General features: G+C 38.7%; 3 protein-coding genes across 3 annotated transcripts; 2 read left to right on the top strand and 1 right to left on the bottom strand.

Annotated features, from left to right (window-relative positions):
* Window positions 1,278-12,058, bottom strand: LOC109832566 (probable apyrase 6). The gene is made up of 8 exons (XM_020399912.1): window positions 11,855-12,058; window positions 5,646-5,758; window positions 4,469-4,576; window positions 3,771-3,825; window positions 3,293-3,484; window positions 2,901-2,998; window positions 2,528-2,724; window positions 1,278-1,902 (listed from the first exon to the last, which is right to left on the bottom strand). The coding sequence occupies exons 1-8, from the start codon at window positions 11,976-11,978 to the stop codon at window positions 1,626-1,628; spliced, it is 1,164 nt and encodes a 387-aa protein (XP_020255501.1). The 5' UTR covers window positions 11,979-12,058; the 3' UTR covers window positions 1,278-1,625.
* LOC109835799 (PRA1 family protein B2-like) lies at window positions 6,015-6,490 on the top strand. Its single transcript, XM_020403841.1, has 2 exons — window positions 6,015-6,018; window positions 6,093-6,490. The coding sequence occupies exons 1-2, from the start codon at window positions 6,015-6,017 to the stop codon at window positions 6,488-6,490; spliced, it is 402 nt and encodes a 133-aa protein (XP_020259430.1).
* LOC109832567 (serine/arginine-rich splicing factor RSZ22A-like) lies at window positions 9,038-10,746 on the top strand. Its single transcript, XM_020399913.1, has 2 exons — window positions 9,038-10,187; window positions 10,496-10,746. The coding sequence occupies exons 1-2, from the start codon at window positions 9,698-9,700 to the stop codon at window positions 10,531-10,533; spliced, it is 528 nt and encodes a 175-aa protein (XP_020255502.1). The 5' UTR covers window positions 9,038-9,697; the 3' UTR covers window positions 10,534-10,746.

Here is a 12,064-nt window from a genome sequence, read left to right as displayed (position 1 = left end):
ATTTATTATGTCCATGTCTTTTTCTCTCATAATTAAATATTCCTCAGCTAAATATTCGTGATATCATGCCGGGAAAATTGTTATATTTTCCTTAAGATATTGTAGATAAGATTATTTTAAAAAAAGGAAATATTTGGTAAGAAATGGCAAGGATTCTTTTCGCATCATCTCCATTTCGGAGAAAACTCAGGCCCATTTCTAGGCCTTCACACAGCAAACTTACAGGCCCAAATTTAGTGAAAATTGGTACTTTCTTACTGTTCAACAACGAGTCGGTAATCAGTCTGAACACCGTCCGTAAGATTCGAAATTTTGAATAGGAGAAATTTCCATAAATGCAACGTTTCAACGATGAAAGTGAAGTTGGTCATCCTAAATCATATAAGGAAACAAAAATAAGGTAATTAAATGGCTACAAATACTCATAATACCTTCATTTCCGAACCACATCAAAGCTTAAACAAATATTTGTGACCTTGTTGATTGAAATTTTCTTGCCTCATGGATGCGTTGGCCTTCACCTACGATCCCTCATTTGATGCGTGGGTGTTGGAACTCAAGCCCATCAGTCTCCACAATACCAACAAAACCTCGTCCTCCAAGAAAAAGCTCATTGCCTTCGCGAGTAGCAAAACAAAAGCCTCTGCTGCCACACCGGATCATGACGAGGGCTCCCAGCGTCGCCTTGTGAAGTTTTGGCAGGTGATCAAAGACAAGTTGGCCGAGTGTTGGGTTTGTCACAGGGAATGCATTATTATTTATGGAGATGGGTCACCACGGGAGAAGAAGATGAGGAATAAGCCGGCGAAGCAGAGTGAAAATGGATATTATAGCCAGATGTCGATAAGAGATCGCGACGAGAAGCTGAGCGAAGCCATCGTGTACTGCAAGAACAATATGAGGAGGGACTCAGGGTGCCATCAACCCGGATGCCTGCCAAGAAGAAGCTACAGGTCTTCAACAACTTAGCCTAACATACATAGCATCCCATGTTGATCATGCCCAACATCAACTTTCATGACAACAAATGCTTTTTTTAGCTTTTTTCAACATTCAGGAGAACAAAGCGACATTGATTCTGATTGTAATTAATCAAAAACTTTATTTAAGCTTGCATCTAAATCTTTGAATTCCTCTCTTTTGAACTTCTAAAGTTGATGTTTGGATTGGACACCAAATATTCTTGCAACATTATACTGGAGTTCTGATGGCTTTTATATATTTTTCTTTCAATCTTTCATGTCATAACAGTGGTCACCATTACAAATCTCTACACGAAAAGCAGAATACAACCGCTTCGGGGATTCATTTCTGTAATTCATTAAGTTCATTCGTTATACGTTGCAGTGTTTACAAAAATGCCATCAAAATCATGTTTCGCAACGCGGTTTCCTGGTTCCAATAAGCTCTAGTAATCAAGGAATATGATACAGAATACAACACGGAGCTTCCTCAAACCCCCACTAGCTGTTCTCTTCCATTATTGAGACATATCGCATTTGTTTAAGATACCATGGAAAAGTCAGCACAAAAATAATAAGTGTAAATAATTGAAAATGACTGGGGCTGTGTGGGAAAAACGCAAACCCACGAGCAAATATCACCTCTTAGAGATGCGTTTAATATCACCTCTTTAGGATGCGTTTAGTGATATAACGCCCTTTCTCCAAATCATATATCATCTTGGACTGGGGTTTTCTCCATCTGGACAGGGACCATACTGCAAAAATCAGAATCATGAAACCAATGACCAGGGGAAGATAGACTGATGAGTCTTCGCCGAAAAAATTGGTCAGCAAGCCAGATGACTCAGCATTGCTCTGATTCGATGTCTTCTGCATGATAAAGGCTCCTAATGCCCAATCAAGAGGTACATCGCCCACTTGATTTGCAAATTGAATCCTGATTACGAGAATACATCCAACTAAATTATTGTGAAGTTAAGATAGCTGGAGCTCGTCTGTTAGATCCATGATACTGAATATAGTACATTCATAATAATTTCATTATATGAGACATTAAAACGAGCAAACAAAAGATGACTAAAACATAATGAAGAAAAGAACTAATGAAAACATCAGTGATGACTAATCAAGTTCACAGGCAACCTACTACGAATAAGTATGATTACCAAATTCTCCAGAAGGGGAATGAAGAATTTTAACTCACTGATAAAATCATCTCTTGTGTAGCGTGGAACCTTATATCATGAGGTCATATCTCATCAGACATGTATCAGTGTGTCATGTCCATGCCAGCTTGTCTATTACAGTCCAAAGTATCTCATACCAATAGATTGTTCGACATAGGATTTCTGGAAGCCAGGTCCCTTGAGCAACATGCCATAGGACTATGTACGATTATCATACAGAAGATATAAGCTTAAACCCTGGTAACTACATAATTAACTTAAATTCCCATCTAAATTATATGGGAAGCATATGGTATTCTTATATTTTAACAAAGAATTAATAGAACCAATAGCAGAAAATCCAATGACATCATGGATTAAAGTGAAAGAGCGTACCGTCTATCATTCATGGCAATTCCAAGACTGTCATGAAGCAACGCAACAATGTATGCGGAAGAGAAACAATAACGCAATAATTCTTCCTTTTCCAGAGTAGGGTACCTCTTTGTTAGCTCTGACCAATCTTCCTCACAAAATCGTTCACCAGCTAATACCAAATCAGAAAGAAATGATGCTGAACCCAACCCGAAGAACTACAAAAAGAAGATGAAGAACATATTGAAGTTTATAGGCATACAGATGGTATACTCTGAATAGTAAAAAGATGATTCATTTTGATGTAACAAAAGATTACTGGTGAAGACTGTAGTCTCCTATTCATATGTAGATCCCCAGAACTATAAATGAAAAATCTGAGAGAGAAATATACCCTTGAAGTATAAAAGAAATTTTCGGTGGCTATGAATCTGCCTTGCAGATTAGGTATGAAACCTGATCCCAAGAGGCAGCTTGAGTACATGCATTTATCTGCAAATAGAAAAGATAACTATCATTGGGTACATGTATATTAAATGTGAAGAAAGAAAATATCGTTGATGCAAGAGAGAAGAGGCATTCTTTTTCGAACAGGAAAACTTATTTTCAAGGGGGAAAATAAAAAAAAAAAGAAAAAGAAAAAAGAAAACATGTGACAGGAAGAAACTCTGTTGCTAGTAAATCTAGATGCATTAGTTTCAGAAGCTACAAAGCAACATCAAGTTCGCACGTGTCATTATGAGATCAATTCAATCAATTTAAAGAGTGACTACAATACTTGCTTACCTTTTCCTCTCTGTAGCAACATCAGGGCAGCAGACCTACATTCTGAAAAGTTACCAACTGCATGTGCAATAGGGCGGTAGTTCATCTTCAAACTGAGAGCACTATCAGAAAGCGTCAATGGTTCCCCATCGTGCAAATAACCTCTAGGAGTGCAGGGATCTTTAAAGGTGGCAGGCTGGACAAGATTAGCAGCTGCTTTGAAGATTACATGTCAATACATTTCTAAACAACATTGCCAAAAAAGAAATAGCTATCAGGTTGCCGATGTCACATTGCGGATGTAGACATCATAATTCATAAAACTTGCTTAAATGAGCTGGAAACAGGTTGAATAATTTACCACTGCAAACAGGTTGAATAAGTTACCACCAACATTACAGAAACAAGTCAAAAATTTGGGACGTGGTTGTTATATATATCATTTGTCAACAGGAGTGATGCATATTAAGCAGGAAAGATACAAATTGACACAACTTACATGTTTGTAGGTCTTTTGGACTGAGCAACTCCTGCAGTGACTCATGTGCCACATTCTGCAAAATGCATTAGAGGAATAGAGATCTAAGATTAACATGGAATTTAATGAAGATGGATGTTGAATAAAAAAATTAACCAAGATGACTAGATATACAAATTACAAATGTGCAAGCAGGTGGAATTTCAGGTAGACTTATTTGATAAACTAGGGCAAAATGTTGTCAGAGCAGTATTCCTTGTACAATATTCATGAATTAGTCCTTAGTCTGCAACAGAAAAATGTATGACAAAGACAAACCGCTACACATGCGAAGTTCCTTTTATATAAGCAATGCATTGCCAGCTACTTTGGATTGTTCTATTAGTAATTAATCACCAAGTATCCTTCTGAAGGCAACAGCTTTCATCGTGGTAATTAGTCAATCTTTCCATTAACTTCCATCTATTTTTTTTCTCATCTGCCACCAGCCTCCCATCAATAAAGGTGTGGCCTGGATGATCAGTCTGGTTTAACATAAATCTAGGTGTAGGATGAGTCAGCCACTTGGATGGGTCTAATCAGATGCCAAGCTAAAAGTTTGGGTCAGCCCCCTCCCGCTCTTTGCAGAAGGAATGTTTACGTCTCCGAGATGCAAAGGATGTAATGGAAGTAAATACCGCAATTATAAATTCTGAATAATAATACAGGTTGAAACTCACCTGTCCAAGATGAAGAAAACTGTGGCTATATAGATTATACTTTACTTCCCCAAATTCAAGAACATGTGAGAACTCAGGAGGCAGAGGCTCGCTTGAAACAAATGTTACCTGGTATAGAAAAAACTATACTTATGAATCTCTAATCATATAATTATGGACCAAACTAAAAGCTGCAGTCAGTAACTGCCATCTCAAATATGTACCAACGACAACCTATAATAATATGCAACAAAAATTTAAGTGACAGGCCTTATATCGTAAAGCATGAGCCACCCAATTTGATGATGTTGGAAGTTTAAATACCTATATTGATATTATTCTTTAATAACACTAAAAGTGTCATAAATGTCTCACCAGGCCAAAGATTCTAGAACATCATATGATGATAAGATCTATGAGATTATTTACAAACTGGCATTGAAATTTCATAAACATAGTTACTATAAGTTATCACAGTTTGCTTTTATCTCAAGGTTAATGTCTAAATAAAACATCTACAACATTTATAACAGTTACTCTTGTTTGATGGAAAAAAATTACATTTTCTAAGAACTTATGTCCAGTACCCAAGTTGTAAGACAAATTTATATATGACAAGAGGCATTAAGCTGATAAAAATCAAGAGCTCCCTGCACTCAGGAAAAAATTAACATTGCTCGCCCTCTAAGCAATCAGCAGCAACAAAAAATGTCAGGTCAGCTCCATAATGGTATAAAAGTCTCATTTTGGAAAAAGAATACTGCTTAAGCCACAATCAATCTAGTAATTTCCAGGAGAAAAATGTTGATGCAGTGAAATTTGAATTAGTATCAAAGGCTATGCTCTGGAAGGATAGTTACCAATAATGGCCACACTTCTGGCACCAGGTTCGAAGCGCCAAAAATTATCAGCATGCGCAATGACTTTTACCAACTTTACATTCAGGAAATTCAGTATGAAACTGTAGGCTATTTCCAGAGTAGTTTGCCAAATGACCAAATGAAGTTTATTTAAATAATAGTCACAAATAAATATATTGAGAATGTTCAACTACTGTGTCAGAAACATGATACCGAATATTGGCTTAAAAACTAATCAAACACACAAGTTTTCATATCAGATCCAAGACCAATGAGTTAGCAACCAGCAGGGGAAAAACAGAAAAAGACTATGTAAGATATTGAATGGAAAACAAAACCTGAGCAGAAGCCCCACCGAGTTCAAATATCCCAGTGGTTTTTTGAGGATCTCCTCCTAGAGTACCAAGAGCATAATTTGCAGCAATCCAAGCATAAATACCCTCATCAACTCCTGTAGCATTAGATTTTCAAAATCAGTTCCTGAAACCTCTTTCTAAATATCAGAACAATGAAAAGAATAGGAGCAGTGTTGTAAAAAGCGGCTAATCACGGCGCAATAGCACCGCGAATAGCGGTCGCGGGGCTTCACCGCCCCGCTTTGGGTGTTTGCAGTGGGCTTAAGCGGAAAAATCCGTTTTCTGCTCGAATAGCGCGTAATAGCGCCTTTTAGCACTAAAAAGCGCTTAATAACGCTAAACCCCGCTACAATGGGTAACAAAAAACTCCCCGAACCTGACCCAAACGCATTTCATTTAAAGCCTCTCGCCTGTGATTCTCGAACCCAGTGTGCCCTAGCCGCCTCCTCTCCCGCCTCTCGCCTCTCTCGTTCACCAACGGCAACGACTTCCTCACCAACAGCGACTCCCTCACCGCCGCCCTCTCCCGCGTCAAATCCAACCTCTCCTACTTCCGTACCAACTACGCCATCCTCCTGTCCCTAACCCTAGCTTTCTCTCTCCTCTCCCACCCTTTCTCTCTCCTCCTCATCCTCTCTCTCCTCTCCGCCTGGTGCTCTCTCTACCTCTTCCGCCCCTCGGATCCCCCGCTTGTCCTCTTCGGCCGCCAGTTCTCCGAGCGTGAAACCCTAGGGGGGCTCGTTTTGCTGAGCGTGATCGTGTTCTTTATGACTTCAGTTGGATCTCTACTGATCTTGGCGGTGATGATCGGGTCTGGAGTTGGTTAGTGCTTTATTTGGTTTATTTTCTTTGGAAGTCTATGAATCTTGTTTAATTTGGAGAATTTTTAACTCTTTTTTTTACGATGTTGATGAAATATTTAATTTTATGATTTAAATTTGACTGCGGGGATATTGCAGTAATATTGTATTGAAAGCTGATTAGAGCTTGTTGTTTTTTAACTCTTTGAAAATTTGCAAACTGTCACTTTGTTTTCCGTTTAACTAATTAATGGTTTAATTGTCTTGAGTATAATTGTCAGGCTTTTCTCATTCAAGTTTTTTTTTCCTTTTTCCCCTTTGATGTTTGAAGTATGATGGAGAACTTCATATGGTGTTTGATGCTAGTTGAATGTAGTACGTATGTAGCTCTAAACTTTTAGGTACAATAAGATTTCCTGTTCCTACTACTTTGAGGCTATTTTTCAGTGGTGTACATTTAATCATCATACGCATGCTTAAAAATGGTTCCCCTTGCTTTTCTAACGAATGTCAAGTACCAAGTGAAATTCTAGTAGTTAATATAATGATGATATTCTTGCTTTGTTCATTTAGTCATTTAGTCATTTATCTATACTAGAATATTTTATTTTTTTAGGTCAAATTTCTAGTAGTTAATATAATGATGATGTTACTAATCAATGCTTTTTTATTGTTGAGCATTTTTATATTAAAGACTTGAAAGTTGAAGAAATGGGACAAATAACGGTCTTTTGGATAAAACATGTACGTTTTTTCATTCTTTAATATTTATAATTATAGTATTTTGTTAATATTATGTAACTATTACACATCTATTTCAAGTTTAGGCATCAAGTATGCATTTGTAGATTTTTTAGATTTTTTATATGATTTTTCTTATTATTTATAATATTTAAATATATTTATATTTGACCGCTATTTGATTGTGCGCTATTTGCCGCTATTTCTTCGCAATAGCCCAAAATAGTTAGCGGTACCTCGCCGCGACGCGATCCGCTATCAGCAACCTTGAATAGGAGACTTTTTAATGCATTATAAAATGGTAGTTTATGCTGGTTTTTAGCTCCATATACTAGATTGGCTGATATTAGGTAATAATTCTGCCCAAGAAGCAACAGAGTACCATTCCTAAAGGCAAGCAGAAGTCTATAGCTGGTCAAAGGCCTGCAGGTCCATGCAATCTTGAAAGTTGAAGATCCTCAAAAAACCAAATTTTCAGCATGATATATCACTTTAATCAACAATTATAAACAACAGCCATGCAAGAACCGTTCATAACAATAGTTACAATTAGATGTGTCATCTGCTGATGTCAACAATCAATTGACATGACCTGTCAATATGCCTCCATATGCCTCCAATTGAGGATAATTCATATCCAACAGAAGCATCATACGACAGGGTATTGAAGGCTTGAACATAACCACAACCAAAAGGCTACAGTTCTGGTGACATCATTAAACACAAATAGACCAATATCAAATGCAAATAGAGCTATTCCTAATGCTAGGTTTTGCTACCTTGAGAGTTCAATATCCCACATTCCCAAACCAAGGTACTACTTATTTGAGTCATTTTTACTGTCTTCACTCTGATAGAAAAGGAAGAAGAACATTAATTTTCCATTACTTTGCTGCAAAAATAAAACAATAATAATATTGAGGCAGAAGCTAACTTCTAACAGAAATTTTCTTTTTGGCCTTCCTCTACTTCCATGTTCTAAAATGAATGAAGTTCAATAGAATTTTTCGGTACCTACCATGCTTTTCTCAAAGCTCACCATGTTTTACTAAAGCCTCACTATATCTTTAGTTTACCTCAAACCGAAAAATAACCTTCCAGAAAGCTTGATAATGTGTATAAAACATTCTCCACAAAAACCTGCATCCTACGACTTTGACCTCAGCCTGCAATATACATACACTATTGCATCATATGCACATAAATAATTTCTTTCTCCTTCAAACTTTCTCCAAGGATTTGACATGATTCCCTAATTTCCTCCCTCCTCTCCTACTTACTAAAAGAGAAAGAGCATGCAAGTGATAAGCTTAAGGGATGTAGGGCAAAAAAGCAGCAGACTGAATGAAAATAGGAAATTCAAGGACAAACAACACTTGTTTTCTTTGTCATGTAATCATATCAAGATAAGAATGTTATGAAGCCTTCTGAGCAAGAAGACGCTTTAGAATGACTGCTAACCCAACATCAACCATCAGTGAATTGATGCCAAGTTTCTGATCAAATGCCATGGATACTTTTTTGTAGATTGCGGCTACAGATAAATTACTAGCACAATTATGTACTCGAAAATCTCTACTACGTTTGTGCACTTGGAAGCTGCTCTCCAATTGTTAATAATAGCATAAGAAAATTTGACACCCAACTGATTTACCATCTACTTCAATTTCACAAACATCCAACTAAATTTCAACTCCAAGTTCTAACAAATCATGCTCCAAGCCTCAATCTTTAAGCAAAATATTGTTAGAGTATATTTATGTGTCACAAGGGCATTTTGGTCTTTTCCTAGCTAGCCCTGTTTTCTATATATATGCCTATTATGCTTGTAAACCAAACTCCCTAATAACTTTGCTATTGTAATGAATACTGCTCTCTTGTTCTGTTTTCTATTCATTTTTGAGTGAAGGATTATTGAATCCAACATGGTATCAGAGCACGCCGATCTGATCGATCAAATGAAGACGACGAAGTCCCCGATCTGAGCGATCAAACGAAGACGACAAAGCGCCGCCGTCGCCAGTTACACCAGATCCGTCGCCATCCGAACTCGCCGACGCCAGATCCCTCGACCTCAGACCCCAGATCTGTCTCACCGACCCCAGATCCGGTGCTCTCAGTGCTCGCCGAGTACGTCGTTGTTCTCGAGCTGCTTAGCTTCAGCTGGTGAGCAAAAGAGTCCACCTTTATTAGCGGAAAGAGGAATCGAGCATCAAAGATGGCGCCTTTGAGAGAGAGGCGGGGTCAGAGACGTTTTATTTAAGGGTCAACACTACCAGAAACAGTCACCTTGCCGTGGTCTGGATCGATGCTGACAGTATAAACCCCATCAATCTTCTGGAGCAATTTCTTGACTTTCTGCTTGCATCCATCACAGTGAATGTGCACTTTAAGAACACATGTCTGTATCTTAAGGAAGTTCTGATCTCATTGTTGCTAGATTATTTGTTGCTGTTGATGTCTGATAGGTAGTCAATTAATTTGTTGGTGGCAATGTCTCCTGTTTATGTTGGGAACTTGGACCCACGTGTTACTAAACGGGATCTGGAGGATGAGTTTCGTACATACGGAGTTATAAGAAGTATTTGGGTCGCTAGAAGGCCACTTGGTTATGCGTTTATTGATTTTGATGATCGCCGAGATGCCCAAGATGCAATCTGTGACTTGGATGGTAAACATGGCTGGAGGATCGAGCTTTCCCACAACTGTAAAGATCGTGGCAGAGGCGGGCGTGGTGGTCGTGATCGTGGTGGGCAACATAAGACATTTTCTGGGGGTCATCCTCGGAACAGTTATTCTCATTCATCCACTGCATTGGTACCATCATCGGATCACCTGAGTCTGAATTCTTACAGGAGTCCTAATATTGATTCTATAGCTGAGCAGTTTGAGAGATTTATTGCAAGCCAGTTCCAGTTTCAGTCCCAAAGTCAGCCTCACCCTCTGTCTCAGCCCTATGCCACGTCTGTTCCATTTACCTCAGGTTTGTCATCATCAAATGGTTCAGGTACCATCTCGTCTCATTGGGTTTTAGACTCTGGAGCCTCCCATCATATGTCTCCTAACTGTTCATCATTTACATCCATGAGTAGTAATCCCCCATCTACCTCCGTTATGACAGCTGATGGCACACCCATGCCATTAGCAGGCATTGGTACCATTCACACAACAAACATATCCTTATCTGATGTTTACTACATTCCAAAGTTGACTATGAGTCTTGTTTCTGTTGGTCAATTATGTGATTCTGGATATTCTGTTCACTTTTCTTCTACCACCTGTCATGTGCAGGATCCAAAATCCAAGAAAATGATTGGGACAGGCCGTAGAAAGGGGGGACTTTATGTTTTGGATGACCTGCAAATTCCTGTTCATGCTGCTGCAACGGGTGTTGATCTATCTTCTTTTCATTTGACATCTTCCTCTTCTAAGTTTTATTTGTGGCACTCTCGACTTGGTCATGTTTCGGGCTCTCGCCTAAAATTTATGAGTAATAGTGGTGTTTTAGGTGACTTGCATTCTCATGATATTTCCGATTGTAGTGGGTGTAAACTTGGAAAATTTTCTGCCTTACCCTTTAGTACAAGTACATCTACCTCATTTGCACCTTTTGATTTGGTTCATTCTGATGTTTGGGGTCCTGCTCCTATTTCCACTAAAGGGGGGTCTAGATATTATGTTTCTTTTATTGATGATTACACTCGTTACTGTTGGGTTTATTTGATGAAACGACGTTCTGATTTCATTAATATTTATACAGAGTTTCAAGCATATGTCAAAACACAATTCTCTGCTGTTGTAAAATGTTTCCGTTCTGATTTGGGTGGGGAATATACTAAGGGGGATCTTTCTGACATTTTTGTATCTGATGGTACCGTGCATCAAACTTCTTGTACGGATACCCCACAACAAAATGGGATAGCTGAAAGAAAACATAGGCACATTGTTGAGACTACCCGTTCTATGCTTTTGTCTGCTCATGTCCCTAGTGAGTTTTGGGGAGAAGCAGTCCTTACATCTGTTTATCTCATCAATAGGATCCCCACTTCCCATAACTCAGGCATTTCTCCTTTTGCTAGATTATTTGGTCACACCCCTGAGTATTCTCATTTGAGGGTTTTTGGTTCTACATGTTTTGTTCTTCGTCCACATGTAGAACGTACTAAGTTATCCTCTCGCGTTGCTATATGTGTATTTCTTGGTTATGGTGCTGGGCAAAAAGGTTATCGCTGTTATGATCCAGACTCTAGAAAATTGTATGTCTCTCGTCATGTTTCCTTTCTTGAGCATATTCCTTACTTTTCCCTTCCAGCTAGCTCGCATGGTATGACCCAGCGTCATTGGTTCTTTGTTGGCAAACTCTCGATGCTTCTTGCTGCCCCATCGCGAGTTTGAGGGGGGATGTTAGAGTATATTTATGTGTCACAAGGGCATTTTGGTCTTTTCCTAGCTAGCCCTGTTTTCTATATATATGCCTATTATGCTTGTAAACCAAACTCCCTAATAACTTTGCTATTGTAATGAATACTGCTCTCTTGTTCTGTTTTCTATTCATTTTTGAGTGAAGGATTATTGAATCCAACAAATATGACCAGAGTTAAAGCCGGCAAAAAATAAAAAAAATAAAAATAAAAATAAAAAATCACCTGCCTGTAATAACAGTAGCCCAATCATCCTCGAACAGGAATCCAGAAACCCTCAAAACCCTCCTGCAGCTGTCCAAGATCTTCTCCCTTGCCCCGCCATCGACCAGTCTCAATCCGGCCGTCCCCATCAATCGAATCTCCGTCTCCGCCCACAGATCTGAAGGAACCACCCCCTTCGCGAACTCCACCAACCTCACCAAGCTCTCCCCGACCT

The sequence above is a fragment of the Asparagus officinalis genome, chromosome 3 (genome assembly GCF_001876935.1).
Source record: "Asparagus officinalis chromosome 3, Aspof.V1, whole genome shotgun sequence".
Lineage (NCBI taxonomy): Eukaryota > Viridiplantae > Streptophyta > Magnoliopsida > Asparagales > Asparagaceae > Asparagus > Asparagus officinalis.
Note: the sequence above shows the minus strand (reverse complement) of the source record. Positions and strands in the feature narration are given on the sequence as shown.